A 27,642-nucleotide genomic window follows, 5' to 3' on the forward strand; every position below is an offset into this window, starting at 1 on the left:
GATCATTGAGACCCCACGAGGTGAGATCTTGCATGGAGCCCCAGTCCAAGGGAGATTGACAGTCATGTTTAGCTTCTTCCATTTTCTAATGATTGCTCCAACAGTGGACCTTTTTTACCAAGCTGCTTGGCAATTTCCCCAATTTTGTCTCTAGTGGACAGCTCTTTGGTCTTGGCCATATTAGTAGTTGGATTCTTACGGATTGTATGGTGTGGACAGGTGTCTTTATGCAGCTAACGACCTCAAACAGGTGCATTCAATTTAGGATAATAAATGGAGTGGAGGTGGACATTTTAAAGGCAGACTAACAGGTCTTTGAGGGTCAGAATTCTAGCTGATAGACAGGTGTTCACATATTTATTTGCAGCTGTATCATACAAATAAATAGTTATAAAAATCATATAAATCATATTTCAGATATTTTGACATGTATATTTCAAATATTTCAGAAAGATTGACATGATTTATCCTCCAGATGTTTTCTAGTTCTCTCTCTCTCTCTCTCTCTCTCTCTCTCTCTCTCTCTCTCTCTCTCTCTCTCTCTCTCTGTCTGGTCCACACTGGCCCGAGCCTGCTTGTTAACCTGTGTGCTCATGCCTGTCAGTTAAGGTTACGTGTGGTTGCGAGCACATCAAATACAACAGAATATTTATATAATGTCATTTATGCTGGCACATTTGAAAAGAGTCTTCTTTATGAGGGTTAATAGTGTAGGTCAAGGCTGTCATGTCCCATCCATAGGCTATGAACAGAAACACATACTCACGCAGGAGAGAGTGAGCTGGGATGAGAGATGTGCCGCTGTTAGCCCTGTGGCTGGAGTGTGCTGCTGACAGAGGAGTGATTGCTGTCACAGTTGGATATGTGTGCTGTATTCATCACCCTCAGACTTTACTTTCTCAATGGATACAGTTACTTTCTCCGCCTTTTATTTATTTCACGTCAGACTTTGGCAGAGACTCTCCATTCACTGTCAGAATAAATGGTCAGATAATAGTCCCAAGCTGTCATTGAGCCAGCACCCTTTAAAAAGGTCCTAATATGTACTTTTGATGGACTAATATGCAGTCTCTGGTACCAATATGTACCTCTAATTTGAACCCTTTAGGTGGAAGGGTAGTGCCCCACTGACATCTAGGGACAATTGTTGACCATTATTTCGGACACTGATCTCACTGTTTGTTCACTGAAATAGTAAAGACAGCTTTAACAAATATGCACATGTATTAATGGTCCAAAATCGTATGCTTACCATTCAGTTGATATATTAAAGTGCACCTATCTCATTGCTACAAAACATTATTTTGTGTATTTGGTATAATACAATGTGTTCGCTTGGTTTATGGTTTAAAAAACATAATGGGTCTCATTCACTAAGCATGCGTACGCACAAATTTGTTCGTAAAATGTGCGTACAGACGTTTTAACTAACAAATCATGATTCAACAAAAACGTTCATACTAAAATTTATTTTAAATGTATGCAAAAACGTAAGAATAACTTAGACCACATGCACACAATAATCATGAACAAGGAAAAATATATAAAATAACACAGATATATATTATAGGGTTTTTTATCCTTGTTCATGATTATTGCGTATTTGTGGTCTAAGTTATTCTTACGTTTTTGCATACATTTAAAATTAATTTTAGTATGAAAGTTTTTGTTGATTCATGATTTGTACGCACATTTTACGAACAAATTTGTGCGTACGCATGCTTAGTGAATGAGACCCATTGGATATTCTCAAACTGTTGGGCGTATGTTTTGACTTATTGTTTTGCATTAGCATTATCTCTTCCTCTTGATCATAAATCTGTGCTTGCGGTTTAGCAATGCGTGGTTATCAAGTTTAATCCGGATCAAATAAGCACGGTTCATCTGACTCATAAATGAGTAACAGTAGGAGACTCAAGATAGTGGTGTGTAATGCTGATCTGCAGGGGGAGGCTGCAGTGCCGTGCAATGGCTTCCCCAGCGATGAAAGCATTTCCTGCCCTCGCTCGCTCTGCTCCCCCGGGCCATCTCTCCAGTGTCAGAATGACATCAGCCTGGAGCTGAGGGCTGGTTAGGGGGCAGCGCAAGAGGGGGTTTGTTCATCCTTGTGGAACTGACTTATATTTAGTCTGTCACTGTTGCTTTGTACCATACCCCTCCAGTATATCTTGCCCTCAGCGGGCTGCTCTTTTCACCCCTTTATGTGTGCGTGTGGACATTGCACATTAATTTTTAAATGAGGAAATTGTACTTGCAAATGAGCACTGGGTTTAGATATCTGGATTAGATTGTGTTTAATATTTTGCTTTGTGTTGGTTTGGTCTAGATTTATAAGTCAAATTCAGTAGCATTCACAAGAGGAAAGTTGGATTACTTTGATTTAGTGTAGTTTGAAGGAAAAATAAGTTATTGAGCAGGTGCAAAAGCAATCAGTTTCCCCTTACCTTACCCCAATTCACAATGGTAAACTTATATTAATGATTTATAATTTGAGCTGTCAAGTTGGATTTCAGGGGGCAATATCAGTTGTTTTTTACAAACATAAAAATGGACTCTTGGCAGTGCTTTTCTCAGCTGAGGTGCTTGGTTGTTATGATATTTCTGTTTTTATTATCAGTCCATGCACCGGTTGGTTGGTGTAGTATTTGTCCTGCCCCTCCTCTGCTATGATTGGTTGGCTAGGTAAAAAGTGACATTTTTAACTCTCAGCGACCTGTACATATGCCTTTTTGAATATGACCATTTCTGTTAGTTAATACGATGATAAAAGAGAATGATAAAAGTTAAACACAACGAGGCAGCTACTGTAAAAACAACTTCTTTAAGAGCACCAATGGTCCGATTCACGTTTTTACTTTTCTTTTGTTGCGTTGGTGTGTATTAGTACATGTTAATGATATGCAAAAGGTACAAATCCCAAAGTAAATGATGACGCGAGTTATCTTAAATCTCTTTTGTTTGACTACAACAAACACACAGATTGTAGGCAACAGTAGGGCCCTATAAAATCAGTTTTATTTTTTGCCATATTCCGTTTTATTTTTTCCCAAATTCCGTTTTCTCTGTTTTAATTTTTGCAAATTCCGTTTTAATTTTTGGCAATTATATTTTTTACAATTTACTTTTATTTTAGTCATAAAAAGAGTGTGCCTTTAATGCTAATGATTAAAATGTTAATGATTTGGGGAAAAACTGGATAACAGGATTACTTAATGACTATAAAAGATGCATTTACACACGCACATACACACGCGCGCGCGCACACACACAACTCAATTCAATGCATTGTTTAGTGTTGTTGCAGGAGGCTACAACAAGGTGTCAAAGCAGTGGTGTCTTCAAAAGTGCCTTAATCAATCCAGCGGAACGCGATCCATATTTTATACACAATCGCTTGAAATGCATATAATTTTACAAACATACACAGGATAGTGATCTGACTTAGGACAGCATGAGCACGCAGCTCTTTGCACGCGCGAGCGAAAGAGAGACAGAGAGCGGCGCCATGATGCAGATGATTATATTTTAAATGCGAGGGATAGTTAGTTTGCCTCAGCTCGCTTGAAATGCATAAAACTGAACAAATACATGAGGATTTGTGTTCGCACTTCGGACAGATGCGTGAGCGCGTGCACGTGAGAGAGGCACAGTGAGACAGACGTGGATGAGAGAGTGCATGTATCTTTGTGCTCACCGTGAACAGAGTGTTGACAAAACTTACAAAATAACAGTTCTCCGGTCACATAAAAGTCATGTGAGACATGCTCGGAACTAAGTGCTTAGCGTCGAATTTCTTATTTTTTTCGCTGACGAAAGCAGAGTAGTGGAGAGCCGCTTCGCCCGGGTTCCAGTGTTTTGGAGGGGGTCTGACACGACGGGAGGGGGCGTGACGGCCAGATTTACTTTCCCCGGTGTGCATTTCCCCCAGACATACGTTCGTCTCCCACACAAAAACATAATTTTATTCAAAATATGTAAAATTCCGCACAATTCCGCGTTAATACTAGATTCCGTGTTAATTAGCCAATTCTGCGATTCCGTCCGCGATTCCGTGATCGCGGAAATTATAGGGCCCTACAACAGTTTACTTCCTGGGATTGGTGATTTAGTAAAGACCGACATTATCATAATTCCTCCCACTTCGGACTCACAGCCTGTAAGTTAACTCCTGTTAGCAACCGATTCTTTCAAACATGGTAAGGAGCGTCACATTTCCAGCTGACATCAGAGGTATTCAGACAAATCACAAAGTACAGATTAGCTGGCCAATCAGGGACAGAGCTTTTCAAATCCATGCGTTTCAGGAAGATACTGAAATCTGGAGCTACAAAAATGTATAATATGTGGAAAATAATGTTTTTTTAACCATAAACCACGCAAACACATTGTATTATACCAATACTCCCTAAAGGTGCATAAACCCCTCAAATCATATTATAGTTAATATGCACCAGGCATCCAGTGACCGGAAAATTAGGATCAGTGGGGTCCGATTTGATATGACTATCTTCCATCCTGTCTCTTCCTGTTTATGTGGAATGACAAGAATGATCTCCAAAGTATTAATTAATAAAAGCAAATCAGTGTAGTGCTGTGGTTCAGTTTACCATTATTGTTTATAATGTTTCACTTTGACAACACTCCTCTGCAATGCTTTCTCTCTTCAATCCCATGGCGGGCAGCACCAGCCCTACTGATTGGATGACTTTCCATACCGCATGGTCTGAACAGCTGTCGTGGCCCTTCTGGAATATGGAATGGAGGGATGATTTGATTTGCTCTGAACACAGAAGTCACTTATTCTCCCCAGTGCAGTGGACATCATTAAATCGAATGTCTTTGGTAATCTCATTTCGGACAGACAGTGAGCGGTGTACCTCAGCCTCTGTCCATCTCAGACCTCTGAGTGAGTTTCTCTGGATAAAGGGAGAGTTAAAAGGGATAGTTGCTGCTATATCTGTTAATAGCTTTATCACAGCAGATTTACTTTCATGAGGGTGAAACAGGATAGGTGAAGCTAAGTGCTCAGAGGTCCAGAATATGAGATGACTGATACAGCAGGGATTACTTCATATGGTGTCTAAAATGACTTATACATTCACTTATTCACTGTTTCCTAACAGACTCATTTTTATATAGAGAAAACGAATGAGTGATTTTGCATAAATAATTATAAGTCATTAAATAAAGAATTATTTCTTGGTCATCTTGTGGGATTTTTGGATCTTTGCTAGATTTTTGTAGATTTTGAATGGTCTGTTTATTTGAATAGGGGACAGTGCAATAGAGAGCTGCAGGGAGACAGATTTTTAGTGGGACACTGTGGGAAGTTATGGTGCTTTTACATTGCATAGTATCCCACTGTTTGGTTTGGGTCAGGTCGGGTCAGCTCACCTCACTTTGGCGTGGTTAGATTTTTCATCGAGTTTACTATCACTTCGGAGTGGGAGGGATTATAGGCGTGTCGTAATATTTACGCTGTCTACTGCTGTGACATCATACAAGTGAGAGCGTCGTTGTACATTCCCATACATTCATTTATTTCTCAGTCCGCCACAAAATTAAAATTTGGCCACCACAAATAGATGTTTGCACATCGCGTTTATCACTACCTCTGCCTGACATGGCAGTTTATGTTTAAACACCCGTGGCGTCACTCGACGCGCTCTGCTGAGCCTCATTTAAGTTTCATTTAAGCATATAATACTGACGTGCTCATCGCGAATGTTCCGCCACAAACTGCAAGTATAGCAGAGCACAGATGACAACAGGTTTACTCGAGACAGCGCGAACTAGCATGAAGGTAAAGCTAATCTTTTACAATATATCGATGACGCTGGTAGTGACGATTCTCTCAGACCAATCAGTGATCTACAGTGTTTTCGCATCACATTTGGTATCAGCTTGGGTCGCTTGGAACCCCAACCGTGGTGGTACGAAAAAAGGTACTACGTACTGCACCCAATGGAAAAGCTCCCAAATGTAAGCTGACCCGACCCAAACTAAACCAAACCAAACCGTGGGGTACTATGCAATGGAAAAGCGTCATCAGTGGGACACTGGTTCCCTAACTAAAAACCCCATAATTTTTCCCGTAGATTTTCGGATTATGGCAAAAAAAGAACTGTGTGTTTAAAAAAAGTTTATGACGCACGTTTTGTCCAACAAGATAATCTTCACATGAACACAACTTTTATAAATTTTGCGCATTGTTCATTATGCTATTTTAAGGGCGCATGCTTGACCATAATGTATAGCGTGTGTAACGCGCACACACTTTGCTTATCTAATCTACACAGATGAACAGTTATTTTTGCAAATCATAAATTGTTACAATAAAAAATATTAACACATGAGATAAGGGAAATCATAGTGGTGAGCATTGTGGTGATAGTTTTTATTTATTGTGTGGCTGCGTTAAAAAATTCTCATGCAAATAACGATTAAAATATAAAGTTTTTGTGTGGCTGTATTACGTTTATTTTATGTAAATAATAATTAAAATGTTTTCATAAGACACCTTAATGTATATGAACTTGATTTGTAAGTGTACTTTGGGGTTGGACCTTGCTTGCGTTTCTTGGGTCCGATTTTAAAGCCCCCAAACCCTTTCAGCCGTGAGGGTGGACGCAGCGATGTCCTCTGCTGGCGTCAGGTCATGTGTAGAGGCAGATCCACCTCCCGTTACACGGCGTGCCCGATTTATGCTGGCAAGCTTGGGAATCCCCCGTCTCCTGACATCATTGTAGCGCTTGGCGCAAAGATGGGGATGCCAGCGGATGAGACAATTGTGGCTATTTCCTCTTACGCCTGTTTAACCTACGCTGATTTGGGTGGGTTTCTCCTATCCCCATACAAAACAACTTCTCTGTCTTTGACTGCTCTTACAAGAACGTGGGTCTCCTCGGCTGTGAACCGCTCCTGGCGTAGGCCTGGTAAATCCGTCATAATAATAGCAACCCGCCATGGAACTTGCGCACTTGCGTTTAAAGGGAAAGTTGGATAGCGTTCTGATTGGTTTATTTGACGTTACGCCCAAACCACACCTATGAATAATGAACCTACTTCAGACCAACCCCTTATTGTTTTGCGCCTGGCGCAAGAGGTATTTCTCCCGCCGGGAAAATAGCAACATCGCCCAAGATCCGCCCACAAAGTCACTTGTGCTTTGCGCTTCGCACTTGCGTTTCAGATCGTTAAAATAGGGCCCTTAGACTTTAAAATTCTATGTATACTAACGTATACAATTCGTATTTCAAAAAAGCCAGCAGCTGGCGTTTTTTCCCATGCTGAAAGTCGGTGCTCTGCGTTTTTTCCGCGCTGAGCATCGAGAATTTTTTTAACTTAAGGGCATCAGGCGTAAGTTGATCACCTGCAACTGAGGAGCATCAGCTCTGCTTATTTGCGACCCTGTATTAATTTGCGCTGCTCTTAGTAGATTACCCTGGTCATTATGGAAATGTGCCTGTGTCATTATTGTCCCATCTGTGCTTGTTTTGGAAATGGGCTCTTATGCCAATTTGCCCAGTTTAGTAAATCTGGCCCTAAATATACTAAAATTGAAGTTACTGATAAGTGTGCAAAGAATTTAAATTATTCTATTGAACTAATTCCCCACCAGCCTTTTTTTGAAAAGTTGCTCGCCAGCATTTTTTGTGATTTTTACAAAAGTTTCACAAAATGCCATCCAGGAAAATTTTCTTCTAAAAATATAAAAACACACAAATATATCAAATGAAAGAACAGACCCTCTGCTTTCAAACAAACAAACAAAATGGGGAAAAAAAAGTTTTCAATAATTTTTCTCTGCTTATAAACTCTTAAAGGCGGAGTGCATAATGTTTGAAAAACGCTTTGGAAAAGCAGACGGGCCGACTACCAAAACACACTTATAGCCATCAGCAGCAAGGAGCGTGTCTACTAACCAACATCCTTGCCGGGTTGCGTATGTGTGGGGCGGGTCTTTTAAAAGAAGGTCCAGATTCTATTGAGGTAGGGGCGTGTTTGTTTAGGTGATTTCAAATATCAACATTGGCTTTCAAACATTGTGCACTCCGCCTTTAAATATGAGTATTATAAAAAATATTTTTTTAGCAAAAAGCTGAAATAATTGCATTTTTCTGATGGTATTTTGGTAGAGATCAGATTCAGAACGATTATCAAAATATACACGGAGTGTAAAATTAATAAAAAAAAATTGCTTCAGTTTTTTATAAATTGGATAAGTGCGCCATCATGTGGATAATTGCGTTATTACAGATAACCATAAAAACTCACCAGGAACACGTTTTTTTCATGCAAATGTTTTCTCTTAATTGACAAACTGACTCGTCAATGGCGGGGAAAGAGTTAAAATTTAAAGTGAAACAAAATGTCTTAAGACATCCACATTGCTATTGCGTTGTGGAGCATGCAGGGCATTTACTTACCACTGCTAATAATATTAATGAGAAGATTAATATTACATTTAAAGTGATAATTTTTTACAATGATTTCCTCACAAAAATCAATGTTTTAGGTAAAAGACTGGACAAATAAATGAGAGACATTTTTATTAAAAGTAAATGAGATCATGAGATCACCTTTTGCGTACCCCCTAGAAACTCTTCACGTACGTGTGTGTGTGTGTGTGTGTGTGTATAACATTATGTCATACAAGTGTTCAGTTAGTTGGATAATATAGGTGAGCCACTTCTCTGCATGTGGTGTTTATGACTGATTATAAATATGGTGCTCATTTGAATATTGTAGATGTGCATATCTCATTGCAGTCTGTAGTTTTTTTTGTAAATATGTTAATTCACCATCTGCAGTAGTACTGCAGAACTGCTCTCTCTCTGTCCCCCATGTACTCACATGTCCTGTTCAAGAGGTCAGATATTACCCCCTAGAATCTTTTCATTTTCTTAATCACATATATTTTATTCTTTCTCAAACACTTACACACACTCAAACAAACAAACTTTTTTGCATGTTGTTCACAGGCTATTGAGGGTAGCAGTGTCCTCTTCTCACCCCAGCTCTTGATATTTTCCTCAGAGAATTGCTCAACAGGCCTTTCAACTGCTTTTATCTCCAGACCTTATGATTCACCCTGTTTCTGTTGTGTCTTAACCTCAGCGTTCTTAGTCCTATAGGGGTATTGAACTTTAAAAAGCACAGCCACTCAATAATCACTTAGCCTCTGATCTCTTGACAATTACAGTCTATTGGTGGCCACTTTTAAACTATAATGCAAATTCTCATGAGCTTTCCAGCATCAGAGCACCAGGGATGGGCTTCACACGTTGAACTACAGTACAGCTTCACGCTATATCTAGTGTCCTCTGCTTAAATGCTTACAGTATATTATGGCAAAAAGAGCTTGCATTAGACCTTACCTCCAGATATTGTCTAATTAGACAGCATTTGAAGATTTTGGACATAGCCCAAGTCTAGAAAGCATCAATAAGCATCAGCCCTCCAACACCTCTAAAAACAAATAAGCCCTGTGGGTCGTGTCTTGTTGCTTTGCAGATCAGTGCAGAATGTCTTTAGTTACTTTCTCCAGTTTGTTAAAAAACAATCAACTTTGTCATTATCTTGTAGGAGAGCAGAATGTCAGGATCATTGCTACGGTCGGGAAGGTGAATGACCTTGTAATTGATGCACATTGTCTGCAATTAGTTGTGTTAATTATGAGCCATAACAACTCATTTAATGTGCACAAGGCCTTTAGCAAACAGCTCACATTAGCAAACATATTTTTTGACAGATTTAAGATTTTAAGATTTGCTTAGCAAGGAGCTTTTCTTGAGTGTTTCGCTTGCCAAACTGTTTCTTAGGATTGCATTACACTGCAGCTAAATGTAAATTAGATGTGTAAGAAAAGCATTTTAGGATAATTTGATGCTAATGGGGTATAAAATCAGTACATTTAGTATTGAACAATATGGGTTTGGATATCATCACCCATTTTTACCAGTTCAAATACTTGCAACACCATTGCATGATCACTAAAGCCTGGTTTTAATATTGCTAATATTTTTCTTTGTCTGTATTTAAAAAATATATATTTCTTACAGGCCACATCAGTATCTAATAGGGTTCTCACGAAAACTTGGTTTTAAAAATGTCAAGCATGAAAATGTAAAAATTGCTTAAATTTACTTTATTTCCCACCAGACATTGAAAAACAAAGTCTGGAGTAAATGGGAACATTAATTTAAAAACTTTTACTTATCATTTAACACTTTTTGTAACATAATTTAAAAAATAAGTCCTAAAAAATCTCATTACCGCAACAGTCAGAAAACATCAACACTGACATGTTTTCAAAATGACATGACAAACCTGAAAGAACATAATTTGGAGATTCTGCACATGCATTTAAAATCAAAGTATTATGCTTCATTTAATTAAATTAACATTTAATAAGCATCTGTTGCGGTAATGATAATCAAAATGTCGTGTAAGCATTCTGACAAGACAATATTTCAAATTAACTGTAAAAAAAAATGATCTTACCTGGTAGCCATCTTGAAGTAACTGGTCCATGTGCTTGGTCACTCAAAATCAAACTTTATTAAAATTCTGTATGTGTGCTTAAACTGTTCTCAAAAAGTGTTGCGGAGGATGAGAACATCAGGCATGGACACATAATTTTCCTAATTTTTCTTCATTATTATTATACATGAATATTCAGTAAATATTTTTTTCTGTCATCTAAAGTAGTCTAGCAAAACATCAATTTATTTTTTTTTCATAATATTTTTGTGTTAATTTGATTAAATTACAACATAACGCATGTTCAAACACAGCCGGACACATTGCGGTAATGAGAATTTCAGCAGAAAATGAGATAAAATTTCCAATTATAAATTCTTATGTTGAAATCACACATTGTGCAAGGTAGAACACAGTATTGTGTTAATTCTGATGCTTTTTAATGTTACTATATTACACATTTTAAAGCCAAAATCATTAGTGCCGTGGTGTTTCAATGGTTTCGTGAGAATCACCCAATAAGGTTATTATTTCTTTCTATTTTTTTTGCTTTAAACCGTATAATACTAGCACAGCAAGCTTATTTTGTATCTTTTATTTGATAGCCTACTAGGTCTTTCAGCTAATGTAACTAATTATCACATTATTTTCTGTTTAAGCCATTAGTCATTATATCTGAACTGAGATGTCATTAAATACTGGTTTACTCAAAGATAATTTTTTCAAGTTCATTTGAATTCATATGTGACCAGCACGGCAGCCTTTAGAGAGATCTGATCCAAGTGCTGTTTTATATACCCACACATTTCACGTTTGCTGGACTTTCAATCATGGGCTTTAGGTCACCAGGTCTTTAAATCTTTTCCGTAAATATCTCAAATCTACAAGGTCAGGGAAAAGACAAGAGCTTGAAATCTGCTAGCCAGCATATACCCATAATGTTCTTTTATATCCTCAAAGAGCTCTTTAATGGAAGGGAAGTCAGAGTTATTAGCCTAACGCTGGAGTGGAAAGAAAAATGCTGACAATGGATAAAAACAGCAGAAACTTTTTACTGTTTTTTTTTTTATTTATTTTTTTATTATTATTTTAATTGACAAAGATATAACAGGCCATCAAGCATGCGATTGCAATAATGGCTGGAGTTTTCTTGCTAATATATGGTAAATCTTGATTAATTTTATTATTTTACAAGTCTTTCTTTAAGGACGTTTAATGTGTTTTTACTTAAAAATCTGATTAGGATGTGTATTTGCATTATAGATGCTATTAAGCTTTTTGCTGATTTACAGTTTTCCTTCTTCATTAGTATTATAATTATTGAATAGAAATAAACTTAAAAGGAAGTATTGACAGTAGTCTTGGTGTATGATGTTTACAGGGAAGGGCTATATTTAGAGGTTTGATGGGTGTAGAGAGCACTTCAGTGAAGCTACTAGATCACCCTGATAATGGGCAGTCTCGCCAGCAAAAAAAAAACAGCTTTTCTCAACACTTTCTCTTAGTTTTTGATTGTCATGCACTTTCACTACAAAAAGCAAATGCCAGTAAATCACTTAAGGTCTGGCCATCCCCCTAACTTTAAACTGCACACATGCACACACCCTTCTACAGTACTTACCTCTACCTAACCTAATGCTTTTTTCTTCCATCCCGAAATAAAAGCCCATTCACGAACATTTATTCTAAATGTATTAGTTACCTCTTAAATATAAGCTTTGTACCCGGGCTCATGGATGAATGGGCTGTGTACCACTAGATGCAGTATTTAGTTTTGCCTTCATGATGTGTTTTATCTGTGTGTGCGTCATTAGGTTACATGCATTTGGGAGACACTTTTATCCATAGCGTTCAATGTTTGCAATGTTTATTTATATATTGTGTTTCTCTGTTCCTTGGGATAAGAACCCATGTCTTCTGATTGTCACTATATATGCGTGTCTCTGTATTTGCAGTGCAGAAACTAACTCCAAAAGTAACAAACTCCAAAAGTAAAAATATTTGTCGCCTGCCCTGAACTTTTAAAGCACGACACTTCTTGAAAAATAAATCACGCTGATAACATCTGACATTTACAAATCAATCATCAAATGACATTTTCTTTTATCAGACGGTCGATTTTTAGATGGTGATGGAGTGCAGTTTAGGGTTTAGATGGGTTTAGTTGGGAGAATTATGTATTGGATTCTCATAAGCAATCGATGTGAGTGGTCTCAGATATTGAAAAGGCAAATCATTTGGTCATGTAGCTAAACTAATCAGATAATGGACAAGAATACACGATCGTATTTTACTGGACCCGGCTGCAACAACTGAGAAACAAAGTCCATTTTATAGAACTGGTTGTTGGGTTTGTACAGCTTATGAGGGGAAAGGTAGAGAGACATCTTAATCTTTTAAAATATAGTGATTAATTAGTGTAATAAATTAGTCATGCAGACCCAGTGGCTTTTTTACTGTTATTGATGATTCGGTAATACATTTGCAAATTTTAGGACCCATGGTGAGTAAAACTTTTGGGGCGCCCACTTCTAATGAACAGCTTTGTCTGCTTTAGTCATTTCAGTAAGCACAAATCTTAATGCTATAGCAAATAAAGATATTCTAGAGAATTGTGTGCTTCTACTTTTATAACAACATTTTGGGCAGAGCACCTTTTTTATTGCATCATGACAATGCTCCTATGTACAAAGCAAGGTTAAAAATTAATAGGCTTTATGCCCAGCTGCACTACTTCCTGAACTTCAGCCAGCTCCTTGTTTCCTGTCTGCCATTATTGGACAAACTACTTAATCCAGCTGTGCCTGACCTCAGTAGTCACAACAACAATAATCAGACACACCTGGATTAATCAGTTTGTCCAATAATGGCAGACAGAAAACAAGGAGCTGGCTACAGTTCAGGAAGTAGTGCAGCTGGGCATAAAGCCTATTGATTGATATAGTTTGGTGTGGAAGAACTTGACTGGTGTGCAAAACGCCCAGACTGAACCCAGCTGAACACCTTTGTTATGACTTTGTAGGCTCGTCATCATCCAGACCCATCAATGATTTGTACACGGGGCACAGTCATTTCAACACAAATAAAATCCATTCCAAAACTGTTGCAACAAAGATGGAAACAAAATTCGTTAAAATGGTGTTCTTTAAGGTACAGCTAGGACTGTCACAATGATTGTTTGACCTCACCGCAATGATTTCAGATCACCGCAATGATTGCACATCTCTCTAAAAAAACACAAGGGGGAGCTGCAGAGCCTGTATAAATGTATAAAAAGCAAAAAACAGACAATTAATCATCATAATCGTCACAATTAGACAATTAACCATCAGCCAAATTTCATATTTGTGACAGCTAGGTATAGCATTAATATTTGTTTTGATTGGAATAACTGGAATAGATAAACATGTTTTTTTAATCTTAATGCAATTTCAAACTCTATAGCTTTATTCATGGTGAGAACTGGTTAATTACCAGGTTCAAAATGCAGGTTAGGTGAATTGGAAATGTCAAATTGCCCTTCCCTCTATGTGCATAGATCAACGTGTGTATAGTTTTTGGACTGTAGAAGGAAACTATATGCTGAAGTACCCAAAGTAAACCATCTCCACACAGAAAGACCTCCTGACCCAGCTAGGGCTTGAACCAAGGACCTTCTTGCTGTGAGACAACAGTGCCCTGTTTGGGGTGGCCACTGTGCAGCCCCTAACATCTTTATTAGAAGGGGCGGCCCGATGCTTTGTCAGTAGCCCTATTTGTTACTTCAGGTTTAGTAATAATGTAAATAACTTGTTTAATTAGTTTACTTTGAATTAATTTGATATGCTCAATGTAATAGTTTGTTAATAGCAATAGTCTTTGTGAAAGTACGTTTTTGAGCCCTGAAGTCTTTTACAGTATCTTGTGAGTTTTAATAATGTGAAATGAAGTTGAAATATGTGTGGGGAAATTCATGCTGCTTATTTACTAAGAAACTTTGCCAAGTTTTACTAAACTAATATGCCATTAAAAATGGCTCGCATGTCAAGTGAAAATTATTTTGATTAGAAACATTTATTTATGCTATAAAAACACATCTAGTTAAATTAAATCAACAACATAAACACTTGATTAAATCTCAAATGTATTACATGCCATCTGTTTTTTGCATAAAGCTTTAAAATATGTGTTGTCACCTAGCCCAGTACACATAAGCCATGTGGTTATTGATTACAACATTTATTGAATTAAAACAGAAAACTGTAAAATGGTCTGCTTTGTTTTATTAAACAAGATAGATTTTTCTCAGGTTTTTTTTACTACGACCAAGATGAGATATATGTACTGCATTTCAGGAGTCATTATTGCTTAAAGCCAGATGATATTAAAGCAATTCACAAAATCTTTTCAGAATTATACGTCCCAGATGATACTTGTATGTATATGTGGTTGCAAAAAGTAACAGTAATCTAATATCTCATACTTGTGTTGTTTTCCCACAGATATCGTTCTCTCAGCACAGCAGCATCATGGACCTGGTTCAGTTCTTTGTCACATTTTTCAGGTATTCACACTTTATTCTTTAGAATAATGTATTACTACATACTGTCAAGAACCCATTAATGAACACTATAGCTTATAAGCAGAACAGATCTGATTGTGTTGGCTGTGATCAGGCCAAAAACTGGCACTCTTTCAGGTTCCTCAAATGAATGCATGTTGTGCGGAGCCATTTACTCAAAACACATTCTTGCCTTCAAAATCTATATAGTCTCAAGGTTTTAAACAATCAAGCTCACCCCCCGGCAAGCAATTTAAAAGATAACGAATAACTGTCCAAACACAGGCCAGATGTCTAGGCTAGAACAAGGCAACATTTGGGCTGTCAAAAATGAAATAAATAAATAAATGTTACCAAATATCTTGTAATCCCTGTTGACTTTGCTTACATGATGGAATATGATACATCGCAAGTTATTTTGGGAAAAGCTACATGCAGGTTTATTTTGGGTAGAAGTGGGTTACTTATAGCAAGAATATAGGTCTATAGTTAACCTACAGTAGGTGGTGAAATGACGGCTATTGCTTGTTGGTTTGCCATTAATACCTCTGCCTAAATTTCTGCATAACCTAAAAGAATTTTTTTTGGTACATATCACTGCATCTTTTGATGAAATGTCCACTAGAGGCGTTTTGATTCTGTTCATTTTGATGCAGGATTTTTTAAAGTTACAAAGCAGATGCATATTAAAACCTGCTCGTCTTTGTTAAGTAGATTTGTGCCGTTGTGTACTTATTTAAAGACATATGTCTTCAAACGTGCGGCATGTATAAGTGACTTACACTATCCTTACAGTTTAAGCTAAGCTTCCTGTAAAACAGCATGTTTTTGACATGTCTCTGCTAAACGCAATCCATTCCTAAAGGAACAGTATGTAAGAAATGTATATCAATTAATCATAAAATGGCCCTGATATGTCACTAGACATTAAGAAATCATTTTCATTTCAAATACTTATATCACTGACAACAGTGGTCTGGCCAAGATATTGTCATTTAAAAAGTGGAGTTGCAGCCCTCAACTGATGTTTATGTTGTCATTTTGTGTATTGGCCACCATTTGTGTGATTGCAGTACCAGTTTTAGCCACAAGTTTTGTGATTGCAGTACCAGTTTTGGCCACAATCCTACATACTGTTCCTTTAAAGTAACAACATCAGACGCTTATCCGCCACAGTCACACAAGCACAAACTGAATAATATGTAAGGAATTATTGACTCCGGGCCATTGAATTATTGAAAAATAATGCACACCCGAGGTGGTGATGCAGTTAAACCTCAGGTGTGCATTATTTTTCAATAATTCAACAGCCCGGAGTCAATTATTCCGCTTATACTACGGTTACCACACCTCAAGACATCGATCACATAATATATTTAAAGTGATTTGTCCGGTTGTACTTAAATCGCTATTGTGAGTAGGACTATTTCTTCCGCGTCTCATCCAATGTCTCTTGCTTTTTCCAAAACGTCATTTTAAAGCTGGCAATGGAGGCTTGAGCGTTGATAGCATTCTAATGCAGTTATTAGAAAGAGAGCGAGAGCGACAGAGACACAGAGAGAGAAAGAAAGAAAGAGAGAGAGAGAAAGAGAGAGAGAGAGCAAGAGAGATTGTGTGAATGAGGCTACCTCTGTCCGTCTCTAAACAGCGCCGTTATTGTCCCGGAAAATTGTCTGTCATGTTGTTTTTGTTAATCCGTTATTACAGTTACAGGAACAGTATGTAAGAAATTTATATCAATTAATCATAAAATGGCCATGATATGTCACTGTTTTCATTTCAAATACTTATATCACTGACAACAGTGGTCTGGCCAGGATATTGTCATTTAAAAAGTGGAGTTGCAGCCCTCAACTGATGTTTATGTTGTCATTTTGTTTATTGGCTCCCTGTTGTGTGGTTGCAGTACCAGTTTTAGCCACAAGTTTTGTGATTGCAATACCAGTTTTGGCCACAATCCTACATACTGTTCCTTTTACTATGCGAAGTGATATGGAACTGTAAAACGGTCAAGAGAGCTGCCTGGAACTACATTCGCCGTGCATTTCCCAGAAAATAATTGCACACCTCAAAACGTTCATCAGCTAATCATATTCAAGCATTCAATGGACCCATAGTATAATTTTCAATAATATATTGTCTGCTTTGTAAACTTGAATGAACCCACATCAAAACAGAGAAAAAAATAAGCATCTCTAGCGCCCCTAGTGGACACTCCAACTGAAAGATGCTGTGATATGTACCAGCAGCAATACATTTTAGCTTGTAGAGAAAGGTTGGCAGAGGTACGCCATTTCAATGAGCCTATGTAGCAACCATGTGTAGGAAAGTTTTACAAAATTTGCATCTTAAATATGCAACGCTTAAGTGCCGTGTTTTAATAAAAAATAGCACAGACAGAATGTGAGACTGCGTCCTGTGTGAAAAACCCTTAGAGTGCTTTCACATTTGGTTCAAAGATACCCAGATTTATTTTCACCCTTGCCAGCTGCAATTTTTTTTCTCAGGTTTTGTGCTTTTGGTTTTTTGCCAATACTTTCATTTAATGAATTTTATTTAACTAAGTTCGGGAGGAGCATGGTCATGTGACCCAACCAATCACCGCGAAGAGGTGCCTATAAATAGCAGTCCCTCACTTCTATCCCGTGACAGATTTTTTGCAGCATCCCCTCTCCACCCCATCACCTCACTCTCATCACCCTCTCCTCGGACAGCACGCCAAATATGCTTTATCTCATTTCTTGTCGATTACATGTTAATGTGAACTCGTAAATTATTTTGGGCCCCACCAAAAGCTCATTGTGTCAGTCATGTCAGTCATTTATATGCTGATGTGAAGTAAACCACAGTCACAGACAATACATGCTGTGAAATAGGCATTACTTTTATAGAAATGCACTTCACCTCATAAATCGAGTCTGAATACTCTGTATCAAAGTCCATTTTATATAAAAACCAGTAATGTTTCTAAACACAACAGATGGGTCTTCTCCAGGTCTCCTCATATTGATAAACAAAGACAATGTATAACAAATAATACAAAATGCACTCATGATGTTCCTTTTTTCTAAATATAAACTCTCCAATAATGTTTATTTTTGCTGGTATTACATTGAAAATGCCATGGTTATTGTACATCTGGACAGTCAAATTACAGAGCTGTCTGTCTGCAGTTGTGTTCAAGTGTTTCAAGATGCAGCAAAAATAATTACAGGCCACCTACTCTGTATAAATAATATGCCGTCTGCTACAGTATGTATAAACATTGAGGTTGGCTGAGGGCTTTCTAGCGCTTCTTAGTTGTTTTTTAGTGGATTGTATAACTTTCAAGGCAACAAGTGTCATGATATAACATTGTAATCTTTACATTTCAATTTGTTTTATTATAAAGAAACAGAATGACACTGTAATCAAGCTATCATATTATACTTCTATGCTCATGTTTATTTGATAAACAGCTTCATATGTACTTTTGCATCACATGTATTCGCTTTTATTCAGTGACTTACATTGCATTCATCATTTATGCATTGGCTGGAAATCGAACCCTTGACTTTGCTGTATGCACAATAACATATTTGTCACCATCCATTTGTCTTTTGTGCATAATATTCTTTCCATATGTGAGTCGTGAATTCAAATTAATACAATTGTATATGTACTTTATGTGTGTGTTAGCGAAGGCATTCATTATTAACTAAATAGATTGTATCCTACTATGATAAAAGTAGGGTAGTATCAAGTATGCATACAGTAGTATACAGAGTACTTGGAGGGGCCATTGTGTGTAGTTAGGAATGCGTTGATAGATACAAACAATGAAGCTACAGGCCGCAGGGCTTTTGTTGTTTGTGTTTTATGTTCTCTGCCGGCAGAGACACAGATGATGGAATACATCATGGCATTTGAGAGAGATCGGCGTGAATACTTCTACCACTCCCCTTAAATCTATTCCTCTCTTTTTCACACTCCTCCTCAGGCTGCCCATTCACAGTTCCAGTTCTCAATTGAGAGTGACTTTGTATGTCAAGTGTGTTTAAAGATACAGCTCACCCAACATTTCCAGTCATTTTACAATGCCAAAGCAGTCATCATCTGTGGATAATATTATAATGTGGTTGTACATAATTGAATTCAAGTTACTTGCAAATTTTATTTACATGGATAACTATTTTTTATATCTTCAAAGTGGCAAATAGAATGATGAACTGTTCCTTTAACCCCAAGCAGTGCCGGCCCGTCCCTCTTTGGGGCCCTAAGCAGAATTTGTTTGGGGCCCCCCATCCCACCATATTTTTAAATTAAAAAATAAAGAAATTACAAACATTTATAAAAAAGAAAGTTGCACATTAGGTAAGGGCTAAAATTAGCATTAGGTACAGAAATCAAATCAGATGAATAATAACACTGTCTTTATTGTATGAATTGAATATAATTATTATTTTTTTAGAGCCACAGAAGTGATTTTATCTTTGTCTTGGGTTGTTTGATTAACATTAATGACACAGACTTAAGTAGGTTAATTGAGGTTACTGTCTCTTTAAGAGAAGCACGGACCTGGTTTCTGCCATAAGACATAAACAAATTATTATTAGAAAAGAATACTGTGGCGATCGTTTTGTTTGTATGTGCCCTGTCAAGAACAGAAAGATTTTATGTTCGCTTGCTTTCTGAAACGCGTCTCTCCATGTGTGCACTACTGTGTGCACTTAAATGCGCGTGCACACACAGACGGAGGACGAATTACAAACGGCGCAGCATAAAAACGTCACATTGTTTTTCAGTGCTCTATTCCGCAAATGCATGTTAATGGACTACAGTATGACACACAGTAGCGTAACTCTCTCTAAAGTTTAAACATCAAGTGTTCTGATCTCTGAAGGGCATAGTGAGGATCACGTCTGACTGCTGGACCGGACACATTCAACCACATGTGCGTCCAGAAAGCTGCTCACCTTAGCGCCTTTTTGTGGGCTAAATTGTTTAAAATAACTTGAAATGTTTAATATTTGCTAGCCTTTGAAACACGTGCAAATTATAAACTTTCCCTATTTAAAATTGCGTATTAATCCGCAAATCACATGTGAGCCGAACCGTAGTTCGATCATTGATCAACTGCGATCTTGTCACAACAGCTGCTTCTGCTGCACAAATTAAACATACTGCAAATAATCATGCAAACATACCTTTATCTTGCTCTTTTTTCTCCTCCTCTCCCTCCCCGCTGTCTCTTTTGGGCACCAGAGCGATGCATCCTTTTTTTGACATAGCTTATCATTTATTACAGTGACACGCACTTGCATGCCGGCGCGAATTGTCAATGCACGCGAGGTGTCTATATTGCACATGACCTGAATTATTAATTCATTTAATTTGTATTCATTCATTCAATCATTCATTCATTCATTTATATTACTTCTTCAAGTTATTTTATTTGAAAAAAAACCGATGGGCAGCCGCTTAGTTCGCTTATGCCTCGGGCCGGCCCTGGCCCCAAGTATTTTCGTAGCTGTATCGAAAAACCCAAACTACTTTATAAAGCAGTATTCTTAATAAAATGCTACAAAAGAGTAATATTCTGCTAAATTGTTTTGAAAAAAAAAGTTAAAAATAGGAAAATAATCCTCACCACTGTGAGGTCTTTGCCCACACCATCATGATAATCTCAGCATCTAAATGTTTACATTCCGATTATAAAGACAAAACTTATTCCGTTGAACACAAAAAAAGATAAATTATGGAAATCACACAGTTGACGATTCCCATTGACTTCCATAGTATTTCTTTATCCGTCTATGGTAGTCAACGAGTAGTCAACTGTGTGTTTACCATCATTTCATTACATTTCCAGTTTTGTTTAACAGAATAAAGAAACTTATACAGGTTTAGACCAACATGAGGGTGAATAAATTCAAAATTTGCATTTTTGAGTAAACAATCCCTTTAAACATGAATTATGAAGTTTTTATTAAAAGTGGGCCATTGTAAGCTATGGCAAACATAATCATCATATAACTTTTACATTTTTAATCAAAACAGTGATTAAAATGCCAGCATTGTACTCAAAACCCAGTGCACACTATTGAAAAGTCATCTTAAATTGTAAAGGCAGTTTTCTTGATTCATTCAGACTAGACAGTAATGTTTGTATTGTACTGTGAACATTTCAGTTGTTTTCCCTCTAAAAATCTTTTTTTCTTGTGTGTGTCTGGATGTCACCGTAACCATGTCACTCTGACTCTCTAACCTGATTGGCTGTCAGGATGATTGATATGCCACCATGCACTAGACACACTAAAGAGGTAAACAGGTGCTTCTTAGAGAAGTGCACAGGCCAGCAGAAAACAACTCTAAATTACAGTTTTTCATGTCAACCTCCTAATGCATTTGCATTCTGTTCTCCTTCTAGGATTTTATACTGCCATAAAACGTGTTATGGTGAAAGAATAAAAATGATTATAATACATTTTTGATTTGCATACGATTAGCATATCACTTCCAGCCTTAATATAATCTTAATTAGAGGTGCAGTTTTCGAAATCTTCCTAAAGTTTCACGACAGCCCTCCTGAGAGACCGGTCTACAAGCCTGAAGCCAATAGAAAGAAATTTCTCTCCTCTGATTCATCTTGCATTGATAAAGCTGATGAGCTTTTTAATCAAACTAGACTGCCTTTTCTTATAGTGATCCCATAGGCTTTTCTTTCCCAGGTATTTTCGATCCATTCAAAGATGTGTATCTTTATATGTAAAAAGTAATTAGTGGTGTTTACACAGATTGAGTACAAACACGTGATAAAATATTAAATGTATTAAAAACACTTAGGGCTGCATGTACTGCACATTTGCATTTATTTATTTAGCAGACGCTTTTATCCAACTTTACTATAGTCCCATTTGTTTTTAACTAAAGTAAAACCATGATTAATTTTCATAAGGCCGTGCACATTAGCTGGACCAGCCTGAAAAATACACTTTATTTGTATTACAATACTTTTTATTTCCTATTTGAAATATGTTATTAAAACTTAGCCTTGTTGAACATTTCTGGAGATTTCTGACTTTCTCCATTCAAACAAATTGCAGCTGAACTTTACATGTAAGCATTTACAAGACAGTTTTATCCAAAAATGAGGAACAATGAAGCGATTCATCTTAAGGAGGCAATAATACAAAAAGTGCTATACAAAGTTTCAACAATTGGTAGAGACCATAGCTGTTGGAAGGAAGAGAGAATATTAGAGAAAAGTTTTTTCTGTTCCTTAACAAAGGGTGACTGTTCAGCAAGTTTTTGTCAAGTATTCATGAAAGTTTTTAGCCGCTTCTTAAATACTGAGGGAGAGATATAAGAGAGGTGTGATGTGCTCTTCTGGATTCCTGGAAGACCAGTCAAGCTCCTTCATGCATAACTATTTGTAATGGTTTAAGGGGGGTTTCCAACTTTTTTGTGAGCAAGGGCTACCACAATGGATAAAACAATCTGGAGGGCTACTTTTTGATATTTATATACTCAAAACGTTTTTGTTTTACTTGCTGATTTGATTTTACTTGTTGATATGTTTTATCATTGTTTAAAATGTGAACATACATGAAAGAAGCCAAGCTTATATAAATGCAATAAATAAATATTACAATCTACAATATGAGACTAATAAAGAGGTGGTTCAATGGTATTTTATCCATTCTGACTTATTAACACAGTTAAAGAGTTGTTTCTTTATGCTAAATGTAGGCAAAGTGTCAAAAAAGCAATCTGGGCGTGTTACAGAGTATTTCTGTGCCGAATGCACTTCGCCAGGGTTCGTACAAGTTTCGGAAAGTTTTTTTTGGATTACAGGTCCAGCTGACGTTTCAGGTGTTTCTATACGTATCACTTATTTATATGGGCACTTCCCCTGGAAAACCCCGCCCACCCGTCAATCACTTGCAAACATCACATCACGCGACAGCTTTGTTTAATTTCAAAACTCAACAATGGCATGAAAGAAGAAGTGTGTTTTTGGATATAAGTAGAAGAAAGTCAGCCTTATGGAAACAATGGATATAGTTTATTATCCGGGATAGCAGCGGAGTTTTGCGTGTGTGTTTGATGCGCTGGATTTCATTGAAAAGTCCCAACCAGGACATGAGTTGCATGCGGTGAGCCTATTGAATGATGTTAAACTGAGAGAGCGTGCCGTTCACAAACACCATAAGGAACGAGTTCACAGTAACGTTTATCAGGCAGTATACAGTATGTTCAGCTCACGTTCACCCAAAATATGAACGATTTCATAAACTTTTGTTCAATGAACTCGTTCAGGCACAACACTGGCGGTAAGTAATACTTGTCTTATGTTGGAAATAGGCACGTGCATATTATATAAATTACACGAAGAAGTAGTGAATCATAAGTTAAACAGTGTTGTATAGTGTTGCATGACTCCTACTCGCTCCTCCCGCGGTAGTAACTCATTTTTTTGTACGTTGTAACTTTCTTTTTTAAATCTGATTAAACTAAAGACTCTTCAGAGATATAAAGGATGTAATACTACTCTATATGTACTCCAGATTAACATCAGAAATGCAGAAACAGCTTGAGTAATGTGAGCTTTAGGGTGTTTTCACATATGTTTGTGCGCACCGTGTTGCTTCCTCGGAGCGCACCAAAATATATTGTATCATTTTTCAGTTAGTGCGGTCCGTGTTCACTTTTTTTTACTGTACTCAAAATGCCGCACCGTACACCATGTGACAACGGTCAGCGCTGTTATTGGTCTCTGACAGCTCTTACCGTCTCATGACCACCCCCATGTTTCCACGACAACCAGCCTGACAGGGAGAGCGCAGCTATCAAGATGTGGAGATAAACGATGCACGTCTTTGCGAAGTTTCTTTGCTTTAACGCGAAATTGCGTAGCTGTTCTATTAAAGCCTTTCTCACAGAGCCGTTTGCTAAAAAGCCTGTAATGTCACTATTTGTGTGTGGAGGACAGCTATGCATTCATAAAATCATCAGCTCAAACGTAAAGGAGACAGCGAATCTCTGCAACGGACCAGGATTGGCTTGTTTGTTGTTAACCCACAATATAACACCCGGCTCACGTCACAACAGAAGCCCAGTGGCTCAAACATGTGGATAACTTACTGTATTTGGTTCGGCCCGAGGTCCAGCAGTGTTTACACCACAGGTGGGTCGCCCCAGAGTTCGGCGACAGCCGCTCTGAGACCACCTGTTTAGAGCGGTCTCGGAGCGGCCATTTGGTGCGCACCCGAGTGCGGCTGTTGTGTTCACACTGACCCAAACGAACCGTACTCGGAGCGACACGTCATTTGGGCTGACCTAAACAGTGTATGGGCTCTATCTTACACCTGGCGCAATGCGCAACGCAAGTGTCTTTTGCTAGTTTCCACCCTGCGCAATTATAATTTTCACGTTTAGTGCCGCGTTGTTTAAATAGCAAATGCATTTGCGCCCCCTTTTGCGCCCATGGGCGTTCTGGTCTGAAAACGAGGTGTGTTCAGGCGCATTGTTGGCGCGTTGCTATTTTGAGGCCACTAAAATAGACTACGGGTGCTTCAAGGGGGTCGCACACCGGGCGAGAAGCGCCTTTGCGAAGTTTCTTTGCTTTAACGCGAAATTGCGTAGCTGTTCTATTAAAGCCTTTCTTATGGAGCCGTTTGCTAAAAAGCCCGTAATGTCACTATTTTTGTGTGGAGGACAGCTATGCATTCATAAAATCATCAGCTCAAACGTAAAGGAGACAGCGAATCTCTGCAATGGACCAGAATTGGCTTGTTTGTTGTTAACCCACAATATAACACCTGGCTCACGTCACAACGGAAGCCCAGTGGCTCAAACATGTGGATAACTTCCTGTATTTGGTTCGGCCCGAGGTCCAGCAGTGTTTACACCACAGGTGGGTTGTCCCAGAGTTTGGTGACAGCCGCTCCGAGACCACCTGTTTAGAGCAGTCTCGGAGCGGCCGTTTATTGCGCACCCGAGTGCGGCTGTTGTGTTCACACTGACCCAAACCAACCGTACTCGGAGCGACACGTCATTTGGGCCAACCTAAACAGAGTATTTGTGAAAGCACTCTTAATGGAATTTGCTTTGGCGGGCACCTTACAGACTCAACCCATGGGCACCATGTAGGAGATCACTGGTTTAAGCATTGCGATAGTGTAGTCTAGAAATTACAGTGACTTTGTGCAGCAAGCTCGGTTAGTTAGGGCCTGATTGTTGTGCTTTTATTCAAACCTTCTAAATAATAGCCGTCCGCAGGCCATCACCGTGGTGGTCAACTCGTTTACTTTTAAGGGATTTTCAAGTTGAAGCAGTTGCATGTATTTTTATGAAGAACCGCCCATAGCACTATCAGCTTGAAAATAACTACTGTAGTGTGTACTTAGGAGAAAAGTCTGTACTTCGGAGCAGAAAGGTATTTTGCTAGAGTCCCTCATTAGCTTTAGAAGTCCTTTTGAATATATTTTCTTTGAAGAGTGATTTTTTTACCGTCTCTGCTCTCATACTGCTTCTCTAAATGAGCAAGAAAAACGATAACAATTAAAGAGCGCTTAAGCCTTTCACCCGCTCCTCCGGCTAATTGGTGACACCGCAATTCGGTTTAGCCCAATTACTCTCTCTTTCCCTCCTCTCTTTCTGTCTTTCTCTCTTTTGTCGATTAGCATTCTTGCACCTCTCATTTCTCCTCTGCTTACTTTCTGTCAGGACAGCAATGCTGAAGCATTGAGTGAGCACATTCATATCAGGGATAATGTTATTAACATTCTGAATGCTGGTGCGTCATTGGATAGTGACTGGAGGCAATTCATTTTAGTTCTGTAACTGACTAAAGCCCTTTCTCCCACTTATGATTTGGAAGTAATAGAGCTTTTGTCCTCCATACCTATTAGAGAGACTGAAATAGAAGAGGCTTACATTATAAGAAGAAAAGAGCAGGTTATTAAACAGTATGTATACAGTATATACTCACTGGGCTCTGCTCAAGTCGTCTGTTTTTACTGTATTGATTGTATATTCACTGTAGGCTGTGTGCTCTTTGCTGGATTGACTCTCTTGCTCCATCCTTCAGACGTTTGCTGCTACCTGTACAGATCAATACTACAAGTGGATCACACTCTACAAATGTACACTGACAAATACAGGCTAGCACTGAATCCATTCTGGGTGCAAATATACACATGAATACATAGCAATTTGAGATGGAGAAAGAGTGATGGACTGTGACAGGCAGAGAAAGATAAAGCAGTGCCAGGGCTCGGCAATCAGGACGGCCCTGGGGCCAGTGTGAGAAAAGTTCGGGGTTGTTGACTGAACTGGGTCTTGCCCAACTGGGCCAGCGCTGTATTCACAGTACACTGTCAGTTTTGTTTGTGTACTTGTAGAGCTGCTGTTGGGTGTGCTAAAAAACAACCAAACCAGACAGAAAAGAGAAGTAGGGCTGCATGATTTAAAAAAATGTGATAACTTGCTAAACGATGCAATTTGCGATATGTCTTAAGTTTGTAAAAACGATTCAAATTGTTATAAAATACAGCCCCGGAAAAAATGAACAGACCACTTCAAGATCATATTCAGATTTTTTTTTATTTACTATTTTTAGGTATGTGTTTAAGTAAAAATAGAATTTTAGTTTAAAGGTGACATTTCATAAGACTTTTTTAAGATGTCAAATAAATCTGGTGTCTCCAGAGAACATAGGTGAAGTTCTAACACTAAATACCATATAGATAATTTATTATAGCATGTTAAAATTGCCACTTTGTAGGTGTGAGCAAAAATGTGCCGTTTTTGGGTGTGTCTTTTAGAATGCAAATGAGCTGATCTCCGCACTAAATGGCAGTGTGGTGGTTGGATAGTGCAGATTAAATGTGCAGTGTTTAAATTTTACCGGCATCTAGTGGTGAGGTTGCAAATTGCAACCAACGACTTAGTCCACTGCTCACCCCTTGCTTTTGAAACACATAGAGAAGCTACGGTAGCTGCCACTGGACAAACATGTCATCGTCGGAGACAACTTAGTAAAAAAAATGTCCGTTAAAGGAGCATTTTACCTGTATAAACATTAATCTTTATTGAAAGTGTGTCATATTTGTAGTTAAAATGTAACATACATTTCAAATTTGGTGCCTATTTGACAGAGAAAAGGGGTGTTTGTAGTCTCACCCCCTCAACAAAGATATTAGACTTCCTGCATTCAATGATGCAAAATGATGATTTTTAAATCATTGAAAGAGGAAGTGCAACACTGAAATCTGTATTTCGCCTGTCTCAGCGGCAACTGAGGAAATGATGCACGACCATTCAAAAACATAACTGGGATTCTAACTATACAAAGCTTAATGCAAATGGGTGAAGTGTCCCTTTAAAGGCTTTTGTAGAAAAATGGCGGCACAAAATGGCGACTTCCATGTAAGGGGACCCTCTTTGTATGTAGAGAAAAAGATCTCGTTCTAAGGTAATAAAAACATAACGGTTCATTATGAAAGGTCTTTATACACCCCTGATAATATAGTTTTGTATATTATTTTGCATTTCTTTCAAGAGATCCTTCTAAAAATTATTACACACTGCACCTTTAAGGGGCGGTATTATCTCCTTCTGACATCACAAGG

At 38.0% G+C, this 27,642-nt stretch overlaps 1 protein-coding gene across 3 annotated transcripts in view; it reads left to right on the forward strand.

Moving 5' to 3' along the window:
• atrnl1a (attractin-like 1a) overlaps window positions 1-27,642 on the forward strand; it is a 315,774-nt gene that overhangs the window by 154,611 nt on the left and 133,521 nt on the right. For all 3 annotated transcript variants that reach the window (XM_073873142.1, XM_073873143.1, XM_073873144.1), the window contains one exon: window positions 14,967-15,028. In XM_073873142.1, the coding sequence (XP_073729243.1) occupies window positions 14,967-15,028 (62 nt within the window). The remainder of the gene's footprint in view (window positions 1-14,966; window positions 15,029-27,642) is intronic.

Source organism: Misgurnus anguillicaudatus, chromosome 11 (genome assembly GCF_027580225.2).
Source record: "Misgurnus anguillicaudatus chromosome 11, ASM2758022v2, whole genome shotgun sequence".
Taxonomy (NCBI): Eukaryota; Metazoa; Chordata; class Actinopteri; order Cypriniformes; family Cobitidae; genus Misgurnus; species Misgurnus anguillicaudatus.